Source organism: Sciurus vulgaris (assembly GCF_902686455.1).
Source record: "Sciurus vulgaris genome assembly, chromosome: 11".
Taxonomy (NCBI): Eukaryota; Metazoa; Chordata; class Mammalia; order Rodentia; family Sciuridae; genus Sciurus; species Sciurus vulgaris.
The window spans coordinates 14,205,045-14,231,093 of record NC_136472.1 but is presented as its reverse complement, the minus strand read 5'-3'; the positions used below and the strand labels follow the sequence as shown (position 1 = coordinate 14,231,093).

The 26,049-nt window shown below is 45.7% G+C and overlaps 2 protein-coding genes and 1 long non-coding RNA gene across 7 annotated transcripts in view; 2 read left to right on the top strand and 1 right to left on the bottom strand.

Moving 5' to 3' along the window:
• The first annotated feature begins 1,787 nt into the window (after positions 1–1,787).
• On the top strand, positions 1,788–8,608 carry LOC306638967 (olfactory receptor 10V1-like). The gene is made up of 2 exons (XM_079102417.1): positions 1,788–1,870; positions 7,616–8,608. The coding sequence occupies exon 2, from the start codon at positions 7,658–7,660 to the stop codon at positions 8,597–8,599; it is 942 nt and encodes a 313-aa protein (XP_078958543.1). The 5' UTR covers positions 1,788–1,870; positions 7,616–7,657; the 3' UTR covers positions 8,600–8,608.
• Positions 8,609–8,702: 94 nt separating this feature from the next.
• Positions 8,703–16,610, bottom strand: LOC306639257. Of its 2 annotated transcripts, XR_013757580.1 has the most exons (4): positions 16,509–16,610; positions 15,529–15,750; positions 11,044–12,173; positions 8,703–8,842 (listed from the first exon to the last, which is right to left on the bottom strand). It is a non-coding gene; the product is annotated as an uncharacterized lncRNA (long non-coding RNA). The 2 variants fall into 2 exon arrangements; XR_013757581.1 differs by lacking the exon at positions 8,703–8,842 and having other exon boundaries at positions 8,849–12,173; positions 16,509–16,604.
• STX3 (syntaxin 3) overlaps positions 15,763–26,049 on the top strand; it is a 42,999-nt gene continuing 32,712 nt past the window's right edge. For 2 of the 4 annotated variants that reach the window (XM_079102363.1, XM_079102358.1), the window contains exon 1: positions 16,691–16,933. In XM_079102363.1, the coding sequence (XP_078958489.1) occupies positions 16,904–16,933 (30 nt within the window). In that variant the 5' untranslated portion in view covers positions 16,691–16,903. Of the gene's footprint in view, positions 16,555–16,690; positions 16,934–26,049 lie in introns of those variants that run through there. The other 2 variants (XM_079102361.1, XM_079102360.1) reach the window with 2 other exon arrangements.

Genomic DNA, 26,049 nt, shown 5'->3' with positions numbered 1-26,049 from the left:
AGGCATAGACTAAATGCTTAGCCTTAGGATCCAGAGCACAAACATTTTCTTTGTGTTGAAAGAGGATGATAATAATAATGACAGGTCTCCAAATTCAAAGGATTGGAATGAGAGTCTAATGAGATAATGATCTGCAAAAATATTGTCAGAGAGTACATGATAAGCCATACTGCGTTTTGATGTGTATGGAAATGCATATGTGTGTCTTTGGAACCAGGCACAATGGCACATGCCTATAGTCTCAGAGTTCCCACAGGCTGATGAAAATCAGAGTTATCATGTGAGATGGCGTCATCTCTCCTACAGCCAACGCCAGTGTTTTAGGAAATGCTTATTTCCCTTGAATGTCATGAAAAGATGGATTCCATGGTGGAGGGTTGAACGGGCGACTACTCCACTGTGTTCTCAAAGGCTCACAGGGGCACTGCCTTGGAGGTTCTGAAGTGGAACAATCTTTGGAAGGCATTTGATCATGTGCACGTTTTCTTTCTTTATTACTTATTGTCTTAACCCAATGAAGACAGTTTTCAGGGAACCATCACAGGGAAAAGGACATATACTAACCAACAGTGAAGACTAGGGGAAGTGGCACTAGATAGGATGATCCATCAGATCAATTGTGTCCCAGCTAAGTTTCACCTATAAACTAAAAAAAGTGCAAAAAAGAATAGCAAGATTCCAATGATGTAATCGTTTCTGTTGTGGAATTGAGTGCCCATTGTTCCTGATCTTTGCTTTTAGCAAGGGGACTGAAGAGCTTTGGGGCACACGGCATTGCACGGAGCATCTCAGCATATTCCCACAGAGGCGAGATGTGGGTTTTACTCAAGGCCTCAAGGATCAACTGAAATATTGACTGGTCTACAGAGATGCAGCACACACTTGCCTACTGTGCCCACTGTGGGTCACAGTTTGCATTTGAAAGAACCAGGCTGAGATGCTGGGATGGGCCAGCAGCACACAGTGAACCAGTGGGCAAAGTGGAGAGAGCATCCTGGGGGAGAATCGTGCCGTCACAGGAAGAGCCTCACAGCCTCCTAGGACACTGCCACTTCCTCTTGCAAATTCTTAGGAATCTGATTCTAGAAGATGGGCCAAAGGATAGCTATAGGTTCCTACTACCTGCTAAGGAGTCAGTAGATCTTCCTCCCTGAAGCTTTAAAAAGTGAGTATTTACATAGCATCAGTAAGGTATGATTAAGTTCAACAAACATAAAACCATAGTTGATATGAGAAAAAGAAGATAGAAAAACAAAAGAAATGGGAAGAACTTAAAGAAGAGAAAGCATATATATTTATACATATATGCACATATATGCATATATATATTTAAATATATATGTATTTAAAACATATATATGTTTATCCCAACACAAATATACACACTTGTGCTGAGATAAAAAGTACTGTCAAATATTTCCTTTGGTGCCATTCACAAACACCTGTTACTATCTCGCCAAACTACTTTAAACTTGGAGAATAAAAATGTAAGCAATGATTAAAATAAGCAATGATTAAAGTGCAGCAAAGGCTAGTGGCAATTAAAACAGCTTAGAATGTCGTGTCCCTGAACAATTCCTGTTTGTGTTCAAAGTCCTACTGGGGATGGTCCAGTTGAAAGCCAAGTCAGCCCCCTGGGGTAGTCGGGGTGGGCAGGGAATTCTCCAGCATCGAGATGCAGGGTGAGGCCCAGAGTTCCGAGTGTGCAGGTCCCCAGGTCTGGCACTCTTCCCCTATGAAGGGGCAGCAGGGAAGGGTGACCGTGTCTAAATGTGTGCTGTTCTCAGGGAAGGTGGTTTCTCAGAGAATCAGCTCCATGGTTCCCAAGACGGTGAGAAGATGATCAACCTTGGGTTTTGCTCAGTCTCAGGTAAGGATGTGGCTGCAGCCCCTCTGGGCAGCGGGGGGACCTGCCCACGGAGTGCTGTGTGCTCTGGAGCCTGGGGGATGGCCAGGAATGCTCCTCCCTGGCATTTCCTGACCGTGGGAGGGGCCCCTGGTGTTGAGTCACACAGGGTGGGGGCAGCAGGTTAACCTCCTGGAGCTAGTGAGTGTCACTACTAATGCCAATTAGTAATGTCACTGAGAGGAGCAGACGTTCCCTGCTGAGGACGAGAGGACAGCTCTGCCTCTCCCTGGAAATGGACCCATTTTCTAGGTTGCCTATGGGTAGTTAGAAAGGGGTGTCTGCCCTCTCTCGCAGGAGTATATGTTAGGAAGCCCAGCCAATATCCTGTAATCTAATGAATTTTCTAAGTCACACACCCCAGCCTTTTCTGGGAAAGGAAGGGCTGTCTGCACAGATGTTGGACAAGCCTGTGGAGGTAATCTGTCACCACAACAGTGACCTATCAGAGGATGGCACATTTCTGAGGGTTGCTATTTTCTGGGTAGGAAGAGACCCAGACTTTACTACCCCAATTTGAAGTAGCAAGCAACTGCACAGCAGCAGAGGCAGCGTAGGTGCACAGGGAAGGGGCCACCGACTGCATCAGAAGCTCCCAGCATTGACCCTTTATCCCACTGAGAAGACCTGAGAGGAGGAGTGTGCTTGAGAGTGGAGAGTGGGGACATTTCTCACTCACTCACCAATGTGTTAGATGAAGACAAAAAAGGCAAGAATAACTTTTTATTTGTATATTTATTATACTTTGCTCCTAAAAGTAAAATATCTTATAATAATACTCCAAGATCCAAATCAACTGCATTGAATAAAAAGGAAAAATTAAAAACAAATGGAGACATCTATTTTATGTGTAAATTGGGACTGAGGATTATTCATTAGCATTGGGCTTCCTAGCAGCTCAGGCAAAAAGGGAAACATGTAGCATTCATGGTCAAGAAGGATGACATTTGTGTGTCCATTCAGAGAGAGGAATGTATGTGGGGGGATGAAGTTTGGGGGAGTGTGTTGAGAACTCAGGAACCCACCCCTTTTCTCTCTCCCTCTCCCTCTCTCTCTTTTTTTTTTTTTTTTTTTTTTTTTTGGTGCTGGGTATCGAACCCAGGGCCTTAGTGCTTGCAAGGCAAGCCCTCTACCAACTGAGCCATATCACCAGCCCAACACACCCCTTCTCTAAGCAATGTGCTGGTTTAAAGAAATGGAATTCACTGAGGTTTTTTAAGCATTCCAGACATTCTACACAGAAAACATTTTCTCATATTGAAACTTACTTGAAGACTTGTTGATGTTCTGAAGAAAATCTGGCTGACTCTCTAGAGAAGTCCATGTAAGGGACATGGCTTCCTGGAGCTATGGTCCAATGTGCACGGTGAGCCTGGGGGAGCAGTTCATTATATTTGCAGATGACCACAGAGAAACAATGGTATTTTGGAGTGAGGGATTTGAATTCTTCACAAGATCTCAAAGGCTGCAGTGGTGAATTGAACTTCAAAAAGTTCATTTAAAGAAGAGTTAAGGCCGAAGAAGAAAGAGAGCGAGGAAGGAGGGAGGGGTGGAAGTGACATTACAAGCAGCTTGGATGGTACCATTTTCTCATCCTCATCAAGGTCTTGTGGCCCTATCTACATGTTAATGCTGGTTCTGACAATTAACAGTCATGCCCTTACTGAGATGTTGATGTCACTTGCTTTGTACCCTCTCAAATAGGAGTTTAAAAAGTGGATAACACTGCTGTAGTTGAAAAAATAAGTGTTCGTTACAGAAAATTTGAAAACCAGAGAAAACTCTAAAGAAAATGTCAATCTCCTAATTCTCTCCGAAATGCTGCTCAGTATTGATGGCTGGTCTCCTCTTAGAGCCATGACATAATTGCCGACACCCTATGTGCCACATTATCAGGTCTTACTTCATTAAGCCTCTTAAGTCTAACAGTTCTAATGGTAACGCAACTGCCGATCATGTGAATATTCCACGATTGCCTCAAACATTTTTGTTAGTTTCCTTTATAGAAAAACTGTTAAATTGTACTGCACACATCTTAATGCGTTTGGGTTCATGTTCTGGACAGTTTAGTCAGGACAACTTTTAATGTGGAGTATTGCTTTGGTGCATAAAACATTTTAAAACTCTCCTAGCATGTTGCTGGTTCCCTCTTCAGAAAGGGACTGCTCCAGTAGCATCAGAGTTACACAATAAAGATCATCTTTTCTAGTTTGAAAGTACTGATATGAGTCACTGGTGCTGCTCATCTCACTCCATAAAACCTCAGTGTTTGTCAGTGCGTAATGATAAAGTGCCAGGTACTGGTGTGGGTCCTGGCCGTTAGTGAGTGTGCAGTGAAGTCAGTGGCTGCCCCATGGAGCGTGGAGACCATGGAGGCATGGAGGGGACAGTTACAAAGAAGCGAGCACAGAAGTGAACACGGCGCCGTGTTAGTGATAATAGTGAGACGGAGAGAGGAAGCGGGCTCCTGCTGCTGTTTCCAGGAAAGGAACAACAGACTCTTAGAAACTTCCAGATGAAAATTGACCTGCCGTGATGCAGCCCATATTCTACCCACTTACCCAGGTAAGGCCATGCCAAGACCCTCTGCATCATCATGACAGCACCGGGGCAGAAGCATTTAGAAAAAAAAAAAAAAAAAATCCTTATAAACTGGGCAGTGAGAGCTAGCATTGAAAGGAGACCGACCATTAGCAGGAATGGTAAGCTTGCCTTATTCCTTTGAGGAGAAGCAACGATGACTTAAGTGCAAAGGTCATGGTGTAGCTTCAGCTCTGACTAGAACAAACATGCGTTCTTTTGGAGGTGATCTTCTCACCTCAGGTGCAAAGCACCAAATAATTTTTTCCACCTATCGTGGCATGTGAAGTATGTTGTGGTCCCACCTGCTCAAACTTCCATGTTAAAACTGCAGCTCTCCAATGTGATGGTCTGAGGAAGTGGGACCTGTGGGAAGTGATCAGGTTCAGATGAAGTCGTGAGAGTGAATGTCCCATGAAGGGATTAGTGTCCTCCTCGAAGGGGAAAGACGCTACAGCTTCCTTTCCCGGCCAGGCAGCCATCTGCCGTTCAGGATGAGGGCTCCCACTAAGAGCCAAGTCTGTAGCACCTTCAACTTGGACTTCCTGGCCTCCAGAACTGTGAGCAATGAAGGTCTTGTCTAAGCCACCCAGTCTACGGTATTTTAAAATAACACCCCAAACTGCTTAAAACAAGTGTTTACTCATTAGAACAGGACAAGGGTCTGTTTAGGCTCCTCCAGGAGACGGGGTGTGTGCAGGCTGTATGCTTGTGCATATGTGTGTGTGTGTGTGTGTGTGTGTGTGTGTGTGTGTGTGTGATGTATTTGCTTTTGTGAGTCTAATTTGTTTTAGATACTATATAAACTTGCTCAGAAATTCATTTCTACCAACCGTAGGTAGTGGAAAGGAAAGAAAACTAGAAAAGAAGATTTTTTTTATTAAATTAGTTACTTTATAAAACATTGCAGATGTCATAATTGTTAACATAACAATTTACCAAACTGTAGTTCACTGGTGCAGTTCGCTGAGCATGTTTTATAAAGGAAAGGAAATGCCAAAACCCTGTTAAAGTTGTTCCATTGCAGTCAAGGAGAACAGAGAAATCTGTTTCTCAGACACCTGAATCAGGCAAATAAAAACAGTTTCCCTCCCCAGTCTGAAGTACTTCATCAGTAGAAATAGCCTGATAAATAAGAGATTCCACAACTTGTACTGCAAAAATGGAGAAGTTTACCTTCTTCAGCTTCAAAGTTGGAGGGTTTTGGTCATTTAAGTTTTAAGTATCACACTAGTACTTTTCAGCTGCAGTATCTTCAGTATGAGATAAGCAGTCTTCTTCACAATGTATTTTTAACATCCTCACGCTCAATTTTAAGACAAAGCAATTTTAATACTAGGTGCACACCACATGTGCTTGTAGAAAAGCAGATTGTATTTATTTATTTTTGTACTGGGGATTGAACCCAGGGACACTGTACCACTGAGCTACAGTCACAATCCTTTTTATTTTTTTAATTTGAGACAGGGTCTCTCTACGTTGCCCAGGTTGACCTTCAACTTGTGATCCTCTGGCCTCAGTCTCTGGAGGTGCTGGGATATAGGTGTAAATCACTACACACGAGAGATTCCAAAATAAATTAAAACACAAGATTTTTTTCCTTTAAGCATTAAATAATTATTTGTTAAAACCAGCTGAATGTAACTAACTGTGAACAGGTGTCTAGTTTGGGGACTATTGACAGGGGTGAGGGCAGAATTCATGAAACATTCCAGGAGTTGTGAGGCACTCAGGGCTAGCAATGGTGGAAGTGACCAGGTGAGACAACAGTGGTACTGAGCCCAGTTGTACCTGGTATTATGGGAGACAGGCCAACCACTCAGAATTGTGATCATAGAACCCATGGGGAAGAGGAGGTGGCATGGGATAAATACCCTGCCTCTCTTCATTCTTCTGCCTGTTCCTGTCCAACCAGAAGCCAGAGAGTGAGGGAGCCCCAGTAATGTAATACGTGGGGTCCAGGCAGAGCGGGGCAGAGAATGGATCTGGGGGCAACTGGTGCATAACCAGCAAAACCTTCCTTTTGTGAATCACCCACAGGAAGCGCAACCTCTCCAAAGCATGGGAATGGAGTGTCCAGAGGATAGAAAAACATCACAAAGCCAAGGGATGAGGAATTTCCAGGAAGAGAGAGTGGCCACTAGGTGTAAATGTAACAAAGACAAAGTCAGACCATTAGGGTCAGGAATTTGGAAGTCCTTGGTAGTCTCCATTAAAGTGGTCGCAGGGAGTTGGAGGGATAAGATGGGATGCACACTGCTCATGATAAAGGACAGGAGACGTCCATTATGGGAGGAGATGGGAGGATGGTCTAACCCTGAAGGCAACTTCTTTATACTGGGGTAGCTAAGGGTGCTCTAGAGTGGGGGGCAGTGGTAGATGTTAGAGCTTGAGCAGTGAACCTGTGGAGCAGGACCCCAGAGGACCCAGGAGGGTTGAGGCCATTATTTGTGCCAAGGAGAAGGGACCCTTCCATAGGGGGCACCAGGGAATGTGTGATGGGCACCTGGGTATGCAGAGAACGCTGGAGGCCCAGAGCTGGTGAGAATGATCATGAGCTGCTCCAGGGACTTCTGTTCTTTCTTTCTTTCTTTCTTTGAAATTGGAGGCTGGAGCATCAGTGAAGGAGGTGATAGAAGAGAGGACTTGAAGAGATGAGGGAAGTTTGCTCCAGCCTTGGTGAGGGCCAGAAAGGGGAGCCAACTCAGAGGCCTGGGGAAAGCGTTGGGGTTGATAATGCCATGCGATATGTGCTGTGGCACCAGGAACAGAGTTTGTGATCTTTTTCAGTCATGACCAGCTAGGATTAGAGACAGGGGATATGACAATAGGTATTAGTACTGAGAAAGGTCCAAGGAACTAAAAACGTTGAGCACTGGTGAAAGAGATGTGTCAGACATCTTTGTTAGATGGGACGGAGAACAGAGCCCAAAGGAGACTTATTTGGGGAAACTGGAAGCATCAAGGGGATCTTGAAGAGGTGGAAGCAGAGTGATTTCATGATCACCAGCATTCATCAGAGCTTGTTAGGGACCCAGCACATTTAGCCTCCTAAGGTTCTTAAGAAGACTGTGCCGTCTTTATTGGTGAAGACATTGAGGTCTGGTCCTGACACCCATCTATCCTCAGGGGCAGTGCCTGAGTCATCAGCAGGCCCGCTGCGTTGAACACATGGAGGAAGCAAACCAAACCGGGATGATTCACTTCCACTTCCGCCCCTTCTCCAGACGCCCCGAGGTGCAGATGCTGATTTTTGTGACCTTTCTCGTCATGTTCCTGGTCAGCATCAGTGGAAACGTCTCCGTTTTCCTCACCGTCTGCATGAATCGGTGTCTCCACACCCCCATGTACTTCTTCCTGGCCAACCTGGCAGCTCTGGAGGTCTTCTACTCTTCCACCATCGCCCCTCCGACCCTGGCCAGCGTCCTGTCCACAGAGAGAGCCCTCATCTCCCTGCCAGGCTGTGGCACCCAGATGTTTTTCTTTATCTTCCTGGGCAGTGCCGACTGCATCCTGCTGGCCGTCATGGCCTATGACCGGTTTGTGGCCATCTGCCACCCTCTGCGCTACACCCGCATCATGAGCTGGCGCTCGTGCGTCCAGCTGGCCGTCGGGTCTCTCGTGCTGGGCTTCACCTTGGCCACGCAGCTGACGGTGCTCATCTTCCGGCTGCCCTTCTGCAGCAGCAAGGAGATCAGCCTGTTTTACTGCGATGTCCTCCCGGTCATGAGGCTGGCCTGTGCCGACACCCACGTCCACGAGGTCACCCTGTTCGTGGTCAGTGTCATTGTGCTCACCGTCCCCTCCCTGCTCATCACTCTGTCTTACGTCTTCATCGTGGCCGCCATCCTGAAGATGCGCTCTGCAGAGGGGAGGCACAAGGCCTTCTCCACCTGCTCCTCCCACCTGACCGTGGTCCTCCTGCAGTACGGGTGTACGAGTGTCATCTACCTGTGCCCCAGTTCCAGCTACTCTCCAGAGAGGGGCCGGGTGGTGTCTGTGGTTTACACATTCATCACCCCGGTGCTGAACCCCTTGATCTACAGCATGAGGAACAGGGAGCTGAAGGAAGCCTTGCAGAGAGCAATGACGAGGCTCCTCCCGGCACAGTGAGCCCTCCGACTGTCCCCTGTAACACGCTCAGGGAGACCTCAAGAGGGCTGCCAGGGAGGAGACGGCAGCTGACAGGCTGTGGTGTTCTTCTCTTTGGCTTCCTGGCTGCAGTACTTTGAAACACCATTTTCCTTTGTTTTGGCCTTAGTTTCTTCATCTCCAGAATGAGGACGAATAGCCCCCCCGGTATGTAGGTATGTTAGGAGGATCAAAAGATCCATGAAGTGAAAGCACGTGGTGACTCTGAAGGGAGAGATGCAGAGAATGTGTGTTAGCAGCCCATGCAAAGCCTCGTCCTACCTTGGACTTGTCTCCATAGGCGGTTCTCCAGTAGTCAGCAACCTCAAACATCACCCGTCCGGGGACGGGCAAAGCAGCAATAAGATGCAAACCACGCTGGGAACCTCTGAGCCCCTTTCTCATGATTCCTGTGGTATAAACTCTGAATTGTTAAAAAAAAAAAATCACTGATTTTCACCCGATTTATTTCCCAGGGAAAGATGCTGGGAAAGCTCTGGAATCTAAGTTCTAGCAGTTTCACTTTACTTCTCTGTTCCTGGAGGCGACCTGTTCGTCCCCATCTCTAACTCTATGTTAGTCTGCCTTTAGACACTGTCCTCTCAGCTGTTCAGGATCTTCTCCAGTCTCTTCCTCTCATCTTTCGTATTTTCCTTTTCTGTTTCTCCCTGGCTATGCATGCACAATATGGTAAACTCGCTTTATTAACTGAACCTCTCTGGTGTAGAAGAGGGGCAATATCGATTCAAATATGGACTCACCTAGAGTGAAGGTAATTTCTGAAGAAAGACAGAGTGGACACAGCGAGGAGGGGAAGAAGCTCTTCAGTGTGTCTCTTAATGGGATGACAGTCATTTACCAGGTGACCATTTGTCTCAAGGCAACAGTATCAGACCACAGATGTATCAGAACATCTTTTTTATAGTTATGGGGTACGCATTCGTTCCCCTACTCTTTGATGATTTGGTGATATTTTTCACTCAACAATATTCAACGAGACAGTGAGTGTTTATTGGTCTCTATTATATACTATGCACACACTTGTGGCAAGTAAGTAGCAGCTTCAGCCTCAAAGCAAAAATCTAATGGGATTGAAGAACTCAAGGGACAATTACAGCAAGGGTCAAGTAATACAGTACGGTGAGTCTTCTGAGGAGGGGCGGGAGCGGGGATCGGCAATGAGGGTGGGAGGTGGTGTTTGACCTGCATCATGACGATGCTCCACATCTCTGGAGCAGGAAATGCATTTCTGAAGGAGGGACATGGCAGGGCACAAGAATAGGAAATCTTCTCCCTGGATCTCTATTTCCTAACTGGAACAGTATAAAAAATGAGCTATAAAATTTAATTTTTTGAAAAAGGTTCCTAGGCCTGATAGATAAAAACCATTTTCTTTTTCACATGGAACTGAAATTTTGCTGTCTTCCTTTGGAAGACAAGAACCCCAAAGGATCTTCTTTGGTTCATTTGAAGTCATTGGCTTCTTCTATAATATAATCTACTAGGTTCACGTTGGCTGTGGGACACTAGTTCTTTGGCTATTAGGTATTTAGGTGGAATAAATGTTATGTGGTCAACTAGTATGAAGGACACCGTGCTGATCAAACTACTACTCGTGGTTTGCTGCAGGTTTCCTCAGAGACTGCAACGTGCAAGCGTGAGTCATGACTCTCAAAGATGAAGGATGCATTTCACCATATTTTCCAAATTCTTTCTTTGAGTGCCATTTGGAGTATATTATCCTGTTGAACCTCTTATGAAAAGTGCTTTAGTAGCTGAGGTTGACTTTTTAATACTGAGAAGGTCATTTCACACTCTATGGAAGTGTTCTGGGCATTTCTCAATTCCTCATGCTCTTTGAGAAAGCAGTGCAGTTACCATGGGTTAGTTAGTGTCGTCTATTACGGGGATTGAATAAGGGAAGTGGTGACTTCCGTCTGTTAACTCACTTATCTTCATAAATGTGTATTTCTATTATCTCTGCTTATAGATGAGGAAACTGAGGTCTAGGAAGGTTAAATAAATCCAAGGTCCCAAAACAAGTCATGATAAGACTGAGATTTGACCTGGGCAGTTTGATTCCACAGCCTGGGCATGCAATCATTAGCTCCCACAGCATGCTGTAAGTACCTTTATGTGAACTTGGGAAAATCATCCCATTTCTCTGTACTTAATTTAATTCAAAATAAAATGGAGACAATATCTACCCTACCTCATCCCCAAGATATCGGGAGATATCAAGATTACACGAATGGTATGAATCTACATCGTGCACAGCCATAGAACTGAAATAAGGTACCCCATTTGTGTACAATGAATCAAAATGCAGTCTGTAAAAAATTAAAAAAATAAAAACTAAAAGTACAGTAAAAGATTCAGAATAGCTAGTCAAGCATCCAAATTGAGAAATATACTACATGACTCACCCTTTTAATTTGTAAAATTATCCCAGTGCCTTTTACCTATACTTCATTATGATTAGCCTTCTACTCTTGACATCTATTCAAAGGTGCTATAAGAAACAATCTTGCCTTTGCGAGGTCAGGAATAACAGTAGGTTTCTTGGTCAGAGGCTTCCTCATTAAGTCTTTGAGTTTTTCTTATCAGGTTCTTTGGTGTAGTACTTTTTGCTTTATGGATGCAGGTCAGAGGAATTTATGTAAAAATACAAAACAAATTGTGGTACAAATAGTTTACTTTGAAAGTCATAGACATAGACATATGGCATATGACCTTTAATGTAAGGGAAACATCTGAACAATATGATATAAAACATCTTTATCAATAAAGCATATTATTTTAAATCTAGAATTCAATTCAGTGATACCAAATTCATCCTTTAAGTTGGGTGGAGTTGCAATTATATTTGGTTTTAAGAGCCATAATCCAGGAAGGATTTTCTTTCTTCCTTAGGCAGAGGGAAAGGATCCCTAGAGTGTGTGTATTGGGATTCTCTGAATATTTATAAGCAGACCTATTTCATGGGAGCTATGGAGGATGAAAAATATCCATGATTACTCTCAGGCAGTTCATGGTCTATCTAAAGAGATTATTATGTGAGCAACTAGGTTCAAGACAATAAGAAGTCTGTTTTTTTTAAACAGACTTGAACTAGTTGGGAGGGTGTGTACAGAGAGACAAATATGGAAACCACCTGGGTAAACTGGAGAAAGCTTCCGTCTTGAAGGAGGAGTAGAAATTTGCCAGACTTAAAATGGAAGAATGACATAACAGGCAGAGGTAAGTGGGACATCATGGAAGAATGAGCTAGGTTCAGAGAAGAGGTAGTGGTTTGCAGAGGCTGATGGTGGAGCTGTGTCTGGGGTGACATTATGCAAGGCCAAGGCCATGGCAAGACCTTGAATGCTATTCTACGAAAATACTCCCTTTCTTGGTAATGAGAGCCACTGCAGGTTTTAATAGGAAAGATGAGAACCATATTATAAGAAGATTCATTTAATAAGTTTAGTAAACATTAACTGAGTGTCCAGTACGTTTTGGTTCTCTGTTCAGGTCTGGTTCCTCATCAGTGAACAAGACAGACAAGGTTGCTCTCCTGTGGAGACAAATGGCCAGGTAATTATGCAATATGGCAGGGTCCAGTGGAGGAATCTAGGGTGTTAGAGAAGCACATTTGAGGGACACCTCCCTCCCTCCTGGGGAGTAAGGTGTTTTTCCTCAGAGAATCTACTCTGAGGCCTGGAGACTGGGTTGTAGTTGTCCAAGTTAGATATGGAGGAGAAGAGAGCTCAAGAGGTGAAGTTGTAAAACTCTGGCATTCAGCTGGGATTTGAACTATGTTAGGCAGCAACTGAGTTGGCTCCTGGTCTTCATGCCCTTGTGTGATCCCCTTGCCTGGAGTGTGTGCTGAAGCTAGTGACTCAGTTCTCATAATAGAATACAGCAAAAGTAATAGAATGTCACATCTGAGAGCAGGTCACAACAACACTTGGACTTCTCTCTCTTTCTTTATCCTTCTTACTTTCCTACTCTGGTAAAAGCTAACTACCATGTGGTGGGCGGCACTGTGGAGAGGACCATATGGCAAGGAACTGAGGGACTCCTCCAGCTGATCCCCAGGAAGAAGTTGAGGCCCTCTGTCCAGCAGCACGTAAGGAAATGAATCCTGCCAACAACCATGTGAACGACCTTAGAAACTGGTCCTTGACCCTTGAGATGAGACCGCATAATTGCAGTCTTGTGATAGACCTTGAGACTGAGCCACCCCGATAAACCAAACCAGGACTTCTTAATTGCAGAAACCGTGAGATAATAACTGCTAGGATTTAGAGCAAATTCTTTTGTAGCAACTGACAATAAATACAAACCGTAACTGGAAGAAGGAGGAAACTGTCAGTCAAGAGGTTTATTCTTCTTCCCTGCAGTGGGGAAGAGAAAGGACCTTCCTCTTCAGTTCTCTAGCTTCCTTTATCTCTTTCTACTCAACACCAAATCCTGGAGACATTGCCTCCTGACAGAAAGTGGTCCCACAGTAGCTACAGCTGCACAGATAGGGCGAGGTTCAGTCCCTTTCTCCAGTGGGAAAGAGACTGGCTCAGCAGGAAGAGAAAAGTGGAGCTTGCAGACTCAGGAGGTTCTCTTGGGTCTATTTGTAAATGTGAAATTAAATGTTGGCAGTTTATTGATTATTATCAAAATGCAAACACTTGACTTAATCCTATGTTCTTTCAGTGGGGAAACGGCCGCACTAAGGCCCAGTAGGCGGGAAAACAAGTCATCATAGGACAGAAAAATACAAATACATCCAAGAGAAGGGACGCCTATTGACCATGGTCTACCTACTCGGAGATCCTGTAGACCAACTGGGTGCACTACCAGTTGTCCTGACCAGTCCATGGACTCCTTCCCTGACCCCTTGTCCCACAGTCACTGGACTATTTTTTTTTTTTTTTGGTACTGGGGATTGAACTCAGGGCCTGATACAGGATCTCGCTAAGTTGCCCAGGCTGGCCTCAAACTGGGGACCCTTCAGTCTCAATCTCCCAAACAGCTGGGACTACAAGCCTGAGCCATTTTGCCCAGAATTACTTAACTTTTCTTTTTGGTTTCTTGTATACAACTAGCAGATGGAATCCACTCTTCTGCCTGAAAGAACAAGTATTAATATAAAATTAACAACTTAGAATTCATGCCTAGAAGGAGTTGTAGAGAGGGCTCCAAGTTTATGACAACTACCTTCCAAAAGAATGCCATAATAAAAGAAACTGTGCAGATGGGCTTCTCTCTCTGGGTTTCTGGATTTTAATAAAGAGTGGTGAAGAGGGCTCTTTATGGTATTTTCTATGTTTAAAAACTATAAGAGAGATATAGACACTTTTGTGACAGCCACAGATTGACCAAAAATTATTCTTTCTCCATTCCTGGAACATTATTTTATAGGAAACCAAGCTTCTTTTTTTGTTGTTGTTGTTGTAAACAAATGGGATACATGTTGTTTCTCTGTTTGTACATCGCGTAAAGGCATACCATTTGTGTAATCATAAATTTACATAGGGTAATGTTGTTTGATTCATTGTTATTTTTTCCCTTCCCCCACTCCTCCCACCCCTCTTTTCCCCTCTATACAGTCCTTCCTTCCTCCATTCTTGTCCCCCTCCCTAACCCTAACTCTAACCCTTCCCTCCCCCCATTATGTGTCCTCATCCACTTATTAGCGATATCATTTGACCTTTGGTTTTTTGAGATTGGCTTATCTCACTTAGCATGATATTCTCCAATTTCATCCATTTGCCTGCAAATGCCATAATTTTATCATTCTTTATGGCTGAGTAATATTCCATTGTATATCTATACAACAGAGGAAACCAAGCTTCTTATTACACAGTACTTATTATATTGTAAATATATTTTGTGGGGATATGGCATCTTTCAAAATGAGAGACTTGTAAATAAAAATAATGATTATATGACAGTCTTGACCTTGAAAAGTTGGGAATTATTAGTTTTGATCAGTATCCTAATTTGATAGAAGAGAAAATAAGCTGTGAAATGTCAAGTGTCAGCCATTTCGTGGGAATGACTGTAACTTAGGCCTCCTGGCCATGTGCCTGGGAATTGTGCTACTGTCCTGAAGTAATTCTCCCTTCATGGAAAGACCATCATGTGAAGGACAGATTGAATTTCTTAAGTGCATGGACACAGGTGAGGAGCAAGAAATAATGAAAGTTATAAAGAGGGACATTTTTGTCCTGTGTAACTAAGAATTTTTACACAGAGTTGGTACTTTTCATATGCACTCCCCTTAAAAGATTATTGGGTGTCCTCCGGCATGTACCCTGTGGTGGTCTTGTCTAATGCACTTTTCTGGGTTTTTTTGATTTTATAATGGTCCATGCTTCTAATGGTTATGTAGCTATTTTCCAATTCTGTAAGTTATAGAAATGGATGGTAGTGCAAATGATTCGTGTCCATCAAGATACAAATGAATTTTATATGGCAGAAGTGCAACTGATCTCCCATCACCCCAAGGTCAGTTTTGCCTTTATTATCATATTCATTTCAGCATTTCCACTGCCTGTGTATCTGTTTTTGAGTTCTCCTCTTCACAAGCTTAACTCCTTACTGGTTCCTTCATGAACTAAATAAAATATTTGCGTGTTCACTTTATATTTGTACAAGAGCCATGATTTTACTCTTTTGAAAGCAATTATGCTTTAACAAGAACCCTTGATTGTGTTCAGGCGGAGGATGAATGGTTACTTCTTGGTTCCTGTTATGGTAAGGAATCCTTACCCTTGACTACGATGGTCCTTTTCAGACTTCAAATGTAGAGTTGTTCACGTCTCTGTCTCCTCTAGGAGACCCAATTTTCCGGAAGTGCGGCAACCTTGCTATCCCCACTAACAAAAATTTAAAGGAAGGAGGTGGTGTATTATTTGTGATATACTCGCCTTTTCCATTTATGACCACCAGGGGGCATGGAAGCCTTCGCATTAAACAAGACTCCACCTAAGAGAGCAGGAGGCAGAAAGACTTTTGCTGGACGTCAGAGAGAGGATTAGCGCTGAGAACCAAGGCTAGCTCAAACTGCCCAACCCTCGTCATACAGACTATCTTTATGGCAGCCGATGAAGTCAGCGTGAAGCATGCACCTCGCAGAAGAGGGCAAAGTCCTGTTCGAATTGCGAAAATATTTAGTCTTTTAAAACGAATGCACAGAGCAAATTCTTTTCCTAACTTGAGAATTAATTTTTCGGTTCGTTAGTCCCATTTACTGAGTTCCGCTCTGCTCAATTTGTCATTGGTCCCCCGTCTCCCCAAAAAATAGCGAAGGGAAGAGAGGGAGAAGGGGTAAGGAGGGAGGTCTAGCTTTTCATAAAACACCAGGGAATCTCTACTCCACGTAGGAAATGAGTAGGCTTCATAGTAAACGCCTAGGTAGATTTTATCTCCGATTTATAGATGTGGAAACGGGTCCTCTTGAGAAACACAAGAGTTACACAAAATTATACAAATCGTTAATGGCAGGTGTCTGACCTGGACTCCTAACCGCTCACATTGCTCTGAGGGGCCCCGATTGCCCTAAAACCAGCATAAAACCCAGACTCCTGGCCGCAGCCTCGCCCACCCGCCTCCTCCCCAGCCTCTTCCTCGGGATTCCCCTTTCAACCCGACGGCGCGGCTTCTGTTACTTGGAATGCCCTTCCTCCAGGCGGAATCGCTCTTGAGTATCCTCAGACCGTCCTCCTCCCACCCACGGTAGCACAAACCCCATTTGTTAGGTGTTTGTTTTCAGGAGATTGTCTCACCCTAGAAATGAGTCAGCGGAGGGCTGGATCCCGGTCTAGATAATGAATGGCTGTCGAGTACAAAGATGGACTCGAGGCCAAGCGACCACCCCCATCTTTCTCCCCCTGGCGGCGAGACCTACCAGCCCCTGAGCCTCTACTTCGTGGAGGGACCTGGCGTTGGGCGAGGTGGGTGAGAGCGCGAGGGGCCGGGCAGCGGCCGCGCGCGGGCCCTTTAAGGAGGAGCGCGGGGCGCGGCCCAGGTACGGGGCGGGCCCGCGGGCGGAGGAGCGCTGCGCGCCGGCGCCGGCCGGGAGCCGGATTTGGAGCGCGCGGCGGCGGCTGGGGCCGGAGGGGGCGGCGCGGCGCGGCGGAGCCTCGGTGGCCTGGGACGCTCCTCCTGCGAGGGCCGCCGCCCGCCTCCGCCTGCGCCTGGAGCTCCCTCGCCCCGGCCGGGACAGGTCGCCACTTCCGGCCGTTCCGCTGGGACGCGCTCACCTGGGACGCGCTCCTCGCCTGCGGGCACCTGGGCTCCAGGATGAAGGACCGGCTGGAGCAGCTGAAGGCGGTGAGTCCCGCGGAGCCTGGGGGCTGCGGGGAACAGCCGGGAGGTGGAGCAGCGCGCGCGAGGGGCTTCTCTTTGCTTCCCAAGCCCAGGCTGGAGGGGCGCCGAGCGCGAGGCCTGCGCTCTCCAAGCCCCGCAGCATCCCGCGCAGGTTCCTCGCCCTCCCCTGTCCTGCAGGGTCATGTGCTCGGTGATTCATCCTCCAGCAGCTATTTCCCTGAATGCCTCTAACCTTGCCACCCCCCAGCTGGACAGAGGCGGGGGATGCTTGGACCGAGCGGGGCTCACGCAGAGGTCAGGGGGGTCACCTCACTAGTGACAGGCTGCGGCTTGGGCACCATGTACAGAACTGGCCTCCTTCTGTCTCCTTATTTCCCTCCTGGGGGACACCAGACCCCGCTGCCCGCTTCCCAGGGAGCGGTTCATCGATTCCGGTGACCTCTCCAGCTGTGAGCCGGTCACATACTGGGATGGGTCCAGCTCCTAGCTATCCTTTGGTGGTCTGTATTTAACCCGCACCTCCCGGCAATACGCCCCCCCAGGCACCCTTCACTCTCCACCCCCATGTCTTGGGACAGAGATGTGGTCAGAGTAAAGGATCCTAAGGTAAAACGCCTTGGGCTTTGCTTCGCAAAAGCTGAAAACCAGGTGACTTTCTTTTGAACCTGTTTCCTTGTGTGTCAAGTGGGAATGATCATACCTTAGAGATTTGTTACGAGGATCAATTAAGATAATGTAAGAACACAGAGAAGAGGTAAAACATGAGTTTTTGAGTCAGATATTCACTGACTCATTCAATAAATAATTATTGAGTGCGTTCCATAGCACAGGCCCCATGTTCAACATTGAACACTCAGTGTCGCAGGCTCTACCTTAATGGAATTTCAAATCTTTCCCTTGATACAGTGTAGTCCATCTACTTGGGAGCAGCAGCTTGGCCCCAGTCTAGACCTGCAGAATCTGATTCTTTATGAATCCTCCAGGTGATTCATGAGCACATTAAAGTTTGGGAAGCACTGGACCAGATTAGGAGTGGGGATTCCTCCTGGCCCCCCTGCTTACCGGTGATTCCTTAAACTCCAAGCCTTAGTTTTGTTTTCTGTAAAATGAGTAGTTATGAAAACTAAAAGCAAGAGAGCTTGCAGAAGCACCCTTTTATATGGTGCATGCCTGTAAGAACTTATAAGTGGCAAGTGTTATGCTAATAAGTGTAAACGTGTTTTGGAAAATACAAGTGTTCTTGACTGTCTGTCGGGTGTTGCAGTTGTTTTTCTCCCCCCATGCTTGGGTGAGACTTCATGACCGTTTCACATGCACTGGGTAGCAGGGCTGCAGAGGAGGCGAGGGAGCTGGGGAGGTGAGAGTTGCAGTGGGAGCTGTGGGTGTGAGCTCCCCTGCCCCAGACTTGCTCTTTGCCATCTGAGCCTCAGGGCATCCTGGTTACTTAAAGGGCAGAATTTATTGTCCCTGTTTTATAGATGGAGAAACTGGAGCTGGCCCTGGGTAGGAGGGATGCCCCAGGTCATAGATCTGGTCAGGGCACAACCAGGAGAGGAACCCAGACTTCTGATACTCTTTCCTTTGAAGCATGCTGGCTGGGGAGGCAGATAGGAAAGAAGGCTTTGAAGATTTTTGTGTGTCATAAAAAAAAAAAAAAAAAAGTGCCAAACTGAACTGCAGACAGAGGCAGCTCCCTTCCTTTAGTCAGGAAATCCATTTCCAGAGGAAGATGCTCCATGGCCCTTTTAATAGCTCATTGTCACAGAGTAAAGAGTCTTAACTGAGCTTTGAGTTCCAAGAATAAATGCAATTTGCTAGTGAACCCAAGCAGGTCCCCTTCCTTCTCTGTGCTTCAGCTTACCCTTTGTAAAATGAAGCTAATGACACATTCTTCCCCTTACCCGTTGGGGATGTAATGAAAGTGAGACTGTAGAAGGTGCTGTTATTATGGCAGTATTGTAGAAATTGCAGGGTGGTTGCTTTGGAGCAGATGCATTGCAGCGCAGTGCTAAGAGGACTGGGCTGCAGGTTCAAAGGCTTCTAATTGTGGCCCTGCACTCATTAGCTGTGTTGCTTTTGTCACTTTACCTCTCTGCTTCTTGATGCTTCTTTTGTAAAACTGGGACTTTAGTGACCCCAGAAAACCCTTCTGGCATTATCGATGGTCTCTGGGAAGACTGTTAAGATTTGTGTGTGTTCTGGTATGTAGTCCATCTCCTCTACCCGCCTCCCCCAAGAATCACCTTCACTGCAACAAGATAGGCCAGCGTCTTTCTCGGATTCCTTTTCTCAGCGAAAGTATTTGGTAATCTTCATGAAACAAATTTCACACTGAACAACCTGTGCAACGTCTTTCTAAACTCCTGGAGGGGGAGGTGGTGTGTAACTGCAGATAGCAGGAAGGTTGTCATGTGCATGAGATTAACTTTGCTCTGTGTGATACCAGGGGAAGGTGTACAGGGGGTGGGCAGAAGTCAGGAATCTGTAAGAAGGCAATTTTACTAGTCAGAACTGCCCGAAGCTAGGGTAGTCTGACTGAAGAGGTAGCGAACCCTCCAGCAGGAGAGGCAGGAGAGAAGCTTGTGGGGTTGTTAAATGCAGTAGGAATTTGAGCATCTTTTTGAAGGCGAGAAGGTGAACCAGGAGATTTAAGGCCTCCATGAACCCTGAGAATGTAGGTTCTAGAAGATACTTCATTGTGAGCCTGTCCTAAGCTTCAGTTTGTGATGCGAGTCTGTCGTAAGGCTTTGGAGTCTGTAAGAACTGATCCCTCAGAGTGGCACCTGTAAAGTGGGCCATTATCCTTTTCCCCTAGGGTCGTTGTGGGGGTGAAATGAGATAATCCATGACAGTCACAGACCATGATAAATGTGAATTCTCTGTACTTGGCCCCCTGGGAGCAACATCCACACATACCTTTCCTAAGGCCATGGTCACAAGCCCTGGTACACGTTATCTCTTGCACTGCCCCTCCTGGTGGGCTCCCTCAGCAGCCTGCTGACTTGGGAGAGGCTTGCCAGGAATGGACAGTGCCTACACCTAGCCTTTCTGAATGGTTTTACTGAGTTCTCTGCAGGTGAACTTTGAACCTGCTGAGTCTGGGCAATTCCCAGTCCAGGGATATTCTTGTCTGGCCCGCCTTTCACTCAGCATTTACTGAGTACCTACTGTGCAGGAGACCCTGCAGTAGGTGCTGGAGTCTAGGGGCAACTAACACTTATTTCCGGCTATTAGGAAGCCCATGGTCAGGAAGGGAGACACCCCAGAAATAGACACTGTGATATATCATCCTATGGTAGAAGCAGCCACAGGAAGACCTGAATGGCTGGCACTGAGATGGGGATGAACAAGGAGGTAGGATTTCCAGAAGTAATGCGTGAGTTCAGGTCCTTCTTCAAGTGTAATCTAATGTCTTCAGATGCATATAGAGTCCCTTAGGAAAAAAGGCCAGGATCTTGGATTTTCTTAACCAAGAAGAAAATAAAAACACACGGGGCATCCACACAGGCGCCTGTGTATGGCACCTGCTGATCGCCATGGTCAGATCCTTTTGACCTCTGTGCTTTGCATCCTGCTGTGTATAATATTAAGCAGAATTATTATACAGAGTCTTGATCTTAAAAAGTAAATGGCCATATAGGGAGAACAAAGAAATGTACTTTGTGAAAGAGAACAAAAACAAAAAAGCCAAGTAGAATGGAGAAGCCAGTGATATATGGAATAAAGGTCAGGGACTTTGGGTCCCCTTAGTGTACCAGGGGGCACACTAATGAAATCACTCCCTGGGGCTCTAAAGGCCCCATGTACTTTTACTCTCTCTGTCCTGTCTTGTGTCTTGCTGCTTCCTAGAGGGTGTGTACTTCCCCACTGCAGCTCAGGATGATGCTGATCCCTTAGAAGCAGGGAGCCGTGCCTCCCCTTCAGCCTTCCTTCATCCACTGCATGGTTATTGAGCCCCTACTCTGCGACAGGTGCTTCAGATCCTCACCCAATCTTGACACACCACCTTGCCTCTTTGTTGAGATTCTGTCCTCCTTTAGTGATACGATTTCTCGCTAGTCGGGATTCCTTCCTCGCCTCCTCTCTGTACCTGGGAGGGTTCACTTCCTGGGAGAGCTGTTTTGCTGCCAGCAGACAGGGGAGCAGAGAAGGGATTGAGAAGGGATTACAGACCCATCAGCCTGAGGCCAGAGAGAAAATGCTTGGATGAGAGAAGGGGATTAATTTTATTTTTATTCCTGTGCGTGTGGGGGAGGGGAGGAATTGGCAGGAGCCAAGAAGAGAGATGTGCAGGATCTCCTCCTCTCTCCCCTCCAGGGCTTCCTTCCCGCCTTTTGTCAGCATTTCTACCCATCTCCCAGAACTCATTGTTACAGGCAGTGTTCCCTAACTACAGCCTAGAATACTCTCCCTCCAGTCCTACAGCTTGTGTTGACTGTATGTTGCTTTGCAATGAAATACTTTGAAGTCAGTGGGGTTTTTGTTACCATGAAGTGGGTTTAAAAACCATCTTCCTATTTTTTTTTTTTTTTAAAGTGATTTGGACTCTGTCTTCAACAGTTGATTTTCTCTGTTGAAGTTCAATGTTTCTAATAGTTGTTGTCACCATATCAACTACAGTAGCAATTATAATTTATTGAGCGGCTACTTACTATTGGGCAGGACTTGCGTTAGGTGGCTTACATACCCAATCCTCTCAATCCATCAAGGCAAGGCAGTATTATGTCCTGTTCCCATTTTGTAGGTGAGGGAGTTGAGACTCACATTTGACAGAGATTCCTCAGCTGGTAAGTGGAGGGATCAAGAATTGAACATGTTTCTCTTGCCTCTCAGTATCATACCCTGTGCTGTACTGTGATTATTTCCCCCACTTCACTCTGTGCTCCTTGATGCTGTGGCAGATAATGATATTCCCCGAGGCCCAGGGCCTAGCACTCCTCCTGGTGGGCACGTGTTAAACATTCATCTGTTGGCTGATCAACAGCTGCTTGGCCCTTATGCCTCCCTTATTCATTATTAGGACTTTTCATGCTGTATTCTCTGTGGATTGGTGAAACTTTACCTGCTTGAAGTGGAATATTTACTCAGGGAACCCATAAATTTGCTAATGAAGCCCAAGGATGAATGAGTTCCAGCGTACCGACCTTTACCTAAAGCCTCAGCCCAGGATGATGAGCGGGGGTGTCGCTTATTGGAAAGACAATGAAGGAGAAGATGTGGGTATCTCAGTGAAAATCTGTCTACCTTATTTTCCCCTGTAAAATCCTACTCATCCTTTAAGGCTGGGTTCCAGAATCATCACTGTTTGGACGCTTCCCAGGCTATCCACACTGACCATACCTTGCCTGACCCACCACTTGATTTTTTTGTTGATATTGCAGTTTCAGAAACTGTCTGTCCTGTTAGGTCCAGGACTCTGGAACAGAGCACAGCTCACACACCCACTTCTCCCCTATGTGTCTGCCTTCCCAGCCCAAAGCCTAGAAAGCTACAACCAGACCATTCAGGGGATGAATGGAGTTATTTTGTTGATGGATTTACCTGCAGATTCCATAGTCCCTGGAGGGCCTGATCTACAACCCTCTTTATTTATTATTTTTTTGTGGTGCTGGGAATTGAACCCAGAGCTTTGTGCATGCTAAGCAAGCTCCCTGCCAATCAGATACAATCCCCGGGCTCCTTTCATTTTATATATGGGCCCTTTCAGGTCCCTCACCCCTGCTTTCCGGCATTATTGGGCCATTTCCATAGCAACATTCCCCGGTCTCTGTGTGGAGATGACTGAAGTTCAGCCCCCTCATAAAGAGATCAGTGAAGCGTGTGCTGTCTGGCATGTTCTGCTGTCTGGGTTAGGGGAGGGTGACTTGGTGTGGCATCAGGTGGTGGTGGTGTTTTTTTTTTTTTTTTTTTTTTTTTTTTAAATAATCTTTTTATTTTAGACTATGTTTCAATTTACAGAAAAGTTACAAAGTTACTTCAGAAGTTCTCATCTACCCCTAGCCAGTCTCCCCTATTATAACTGGTACATGATTATTCATTAGAACACCAGGCTGTATTTGGATTTCACTAGTTATTCCATCAGCGTCCCTTTTCTGTCCTAGGATCTAATCCCGGACACCAGGGTCGCGTTCGGTTGTCATGTCTCCTTAGCTTCCCCTGGCCTGGACTGTTTCTCAGTTGTCCTTTGTTTCTCATGACCTTGTCAGTATGGCACTGTTTTATGGTGCTTTGGAAGTGCATTTCCTGGGGCCAGCGCTGCTGCTGCAGCTGGGTGGGGGCGGGTTAGCTGCTAAGAGTCATCATTCTTGATGGTGGAGAACAAAGGCTCTGGGGCCAGCTGCCCAGGCCCTTTCCCAGCTAGTGCGCTCACTGTCCGCAGGATACCTGGCATCTTTGTGCATTTAGTTTTCTCAGCTGTAGGATGGGAAGTGTCCCTAGAAGATTAGCTTGGGGATTAAGTGCCCTGGTAAATATAAAGTGCATGTCTTAGAAGGATCCTCAGCTTACTTGGAGCTTTCAGTGAATCCTACATGTTACAACTGTGATTTAAGTATTCTAAAAGGACCGTGTGAGGAAGGGAGTTAAGGAGCAGATTGAAAGGAAGGGTTGAGGAGAGGTCTGAGAAGCCAGGAAGACAGTGTTCCTTCCTTCCTCCTCCTAGGTCCTTGAGCTGAATGCTGAGGAGGTGTTGTGGGGGGCAGGTCTTGGAAGGTGGAGGAGGAAGAGGAAGTTGCAGGGAGGTGAAGAAACCTGGGTGGAAGAGGAAGAAACTAAGGGAAGCTGAGTTCTCCAGGAGGAGAAAGAAGAAAATATTTGGATTTGTTTGAATGGCTCTAGGGGTTGTTCGGGAGCAGGCAGATGGGGATGGTGGGAACACTGGGTTAAGAGAATAATTCTGTAAAATGGGCCCACTGCGCTGACTCTCACATACTTTCTTTTCCAAGAAGCAGTTTACTTGCAGCCCTGCCTGGCCAAAGTGGACAGGATTATGTCACATTCCTGGGCAAATTACCTGTTAACTGCAGGAGAAATGCTGACCCACGTTAATGTTGATAAGAGGAACCCAAGTTACCCCGGAGGGGGAGAATTTTGTGACTGAAATGCTGGAGATCAGGATAATTCCTCCTAACCATAAACTCTGTAAGAATGTATGGTTAGGAATCCAATTAGAACCTGTCAGCATGGGCCAACGTGACCTAGAATTGTCATATCAGTAGGTACTTGAAAGTCTGATGTCATCTTGCTGACAGTCAGAAGTCAAGAGGTTGACCTGGGTGGGACTCTCTGGGATCCCCAGTAAAATTGGAGTAGTGCAGGAGAGACACGTTGTCCCTGCCCTCTCTGAGAGGGACCCCTGTCCCTTGAGAGTGTCCCTTTTCCCTCTTCCTTCAATAAACTCACTCCTGTTTTTCTGAGCAACATGTCTCTAGTCTTTCTGACTTGATCACAAGAATCGGGATTTGAAGGGCGGACCTTCACACTGCCTCAATTTCTTGGAAGGTCCCAGCTCTGTAACTGGGTGAGAGAGAGCAGGAAGAAGATGTGGTCTTTTTTACCTGCAGTGACCTTCTTGTAGGCTTCCTTTGAGTAAATCCACCTGGTCTTTAAAATTTCCCCAAGGAGCCACCTCTGCAAAGATTCTCTGATAGGCTTGCCTCTTCCCTGGGCTCTGCCTTTGTCCAGGTGAGGCTGGGCACCTGTCTTCTCCTAGGTTCCTCCTGCTCAGTGCTGTCATCACTCATCAGGTGGTGCTGAAGGGCCTGTCCGTTTCTCTCCCTTTTGAGATGGAGATCCTGGAGAGCTGCGGGTGCTGAGTACGTTTGTGTTTTTCCAGCATCCATACTATTGCTTAGCAAATGTTAGATGTTCCATAAATACTGTTGGATGAACGAACAAACACGAGTCCGTTACTAGGCATGGAACCTTGTCACGAGTGGAGAATATTGTGGATGTGGTGGTTGGTTGAGACCTTGAGATCCCTAAGTTAATGTAGCAGTGAATCTTGGATTGGGCCAAGAGAGTCCAGAACCAGCTTTTTTCCTCATAAGCTGGGTAATTCTGGATGGATTCACTTTCCCAACCCCAATTCCTCATTGGCAAAGATAACATCTACCCAGAAGGTCTCCCTCAACCCTTTCCTCCCTTGTGTTCACTGCTTCTACAAAGATCTAGCTAAGGTCTTGAGAAGCAAAAGCAGGTAGGAACTAAAATGACCTTTGGGGATGGAATTTGATGATCTTTGTATATAACAAATAGAATGCAAGTTTAAAAAAATTCTTTTTGGTATTGGGCATTGAGTCCAGGGACGTTTTATCACTAAGCTATGTCCGAAGCCCTTTTAATTTTTTATTTAGAGAAATGGTCTTGCTTAGTTGCTTCGGTCCTTGCTGAATTGCTGAGGCTATCCTCAAACTTGTGATCCTCCTGCTTCAGTCTCCTGAGTCTCTGGGATTACAGGTGTGAGCCACCACACCTGGCTGAATAGAAGTTCTTTCAAAAGACACGTAGAAGATTAAGAAATAATGAACCTGTATTAAGACAAAGAAAATGCATAGACTACAAGTCATGTAGGCCTGTTTTCTGACAGTGATGTAATTGGGAATTAACGATACAGTAATAATCCTTCCCAGTTTACCCACCTTGGGAATTTCAAGACACCTTTCCAAATAACTCTTGGCTTAAAAATAAATCAAAATGGAAATGACACACTATTTAGAAGTGAATGCTAATGAGAACAGTAAATGTCAGTTTGTGAGAATGTTGTTGAAGAAGAATTTGGAGGAGCTCTAATTCTTTAAGTGTATATAGTAGCAAAATGACAGGTTCAAAATAAATGAAGTAAGTTCCATTGACTTTGTGAACATCTCTTGCTGAGACACTGGCTAATACCTTTTGAGAACTGGCATTTTGAGAACAGCTCCATTGTTTAAAGCAAGGCTCCATTCTCCACTTAAGGTGACATGGTCTTGGGTGTTTAATATGTGCCCAGAGTTGCTCTGAGCATTTCACATGTAATGGCTCATTTAATCCTCACAACAATTCTATGAGCAGATTATTCTGATCCTGTTACAAAAAAGGAAACCGAGGCAGAGAGTGATTAAGTAACTCATTTAAGAGGA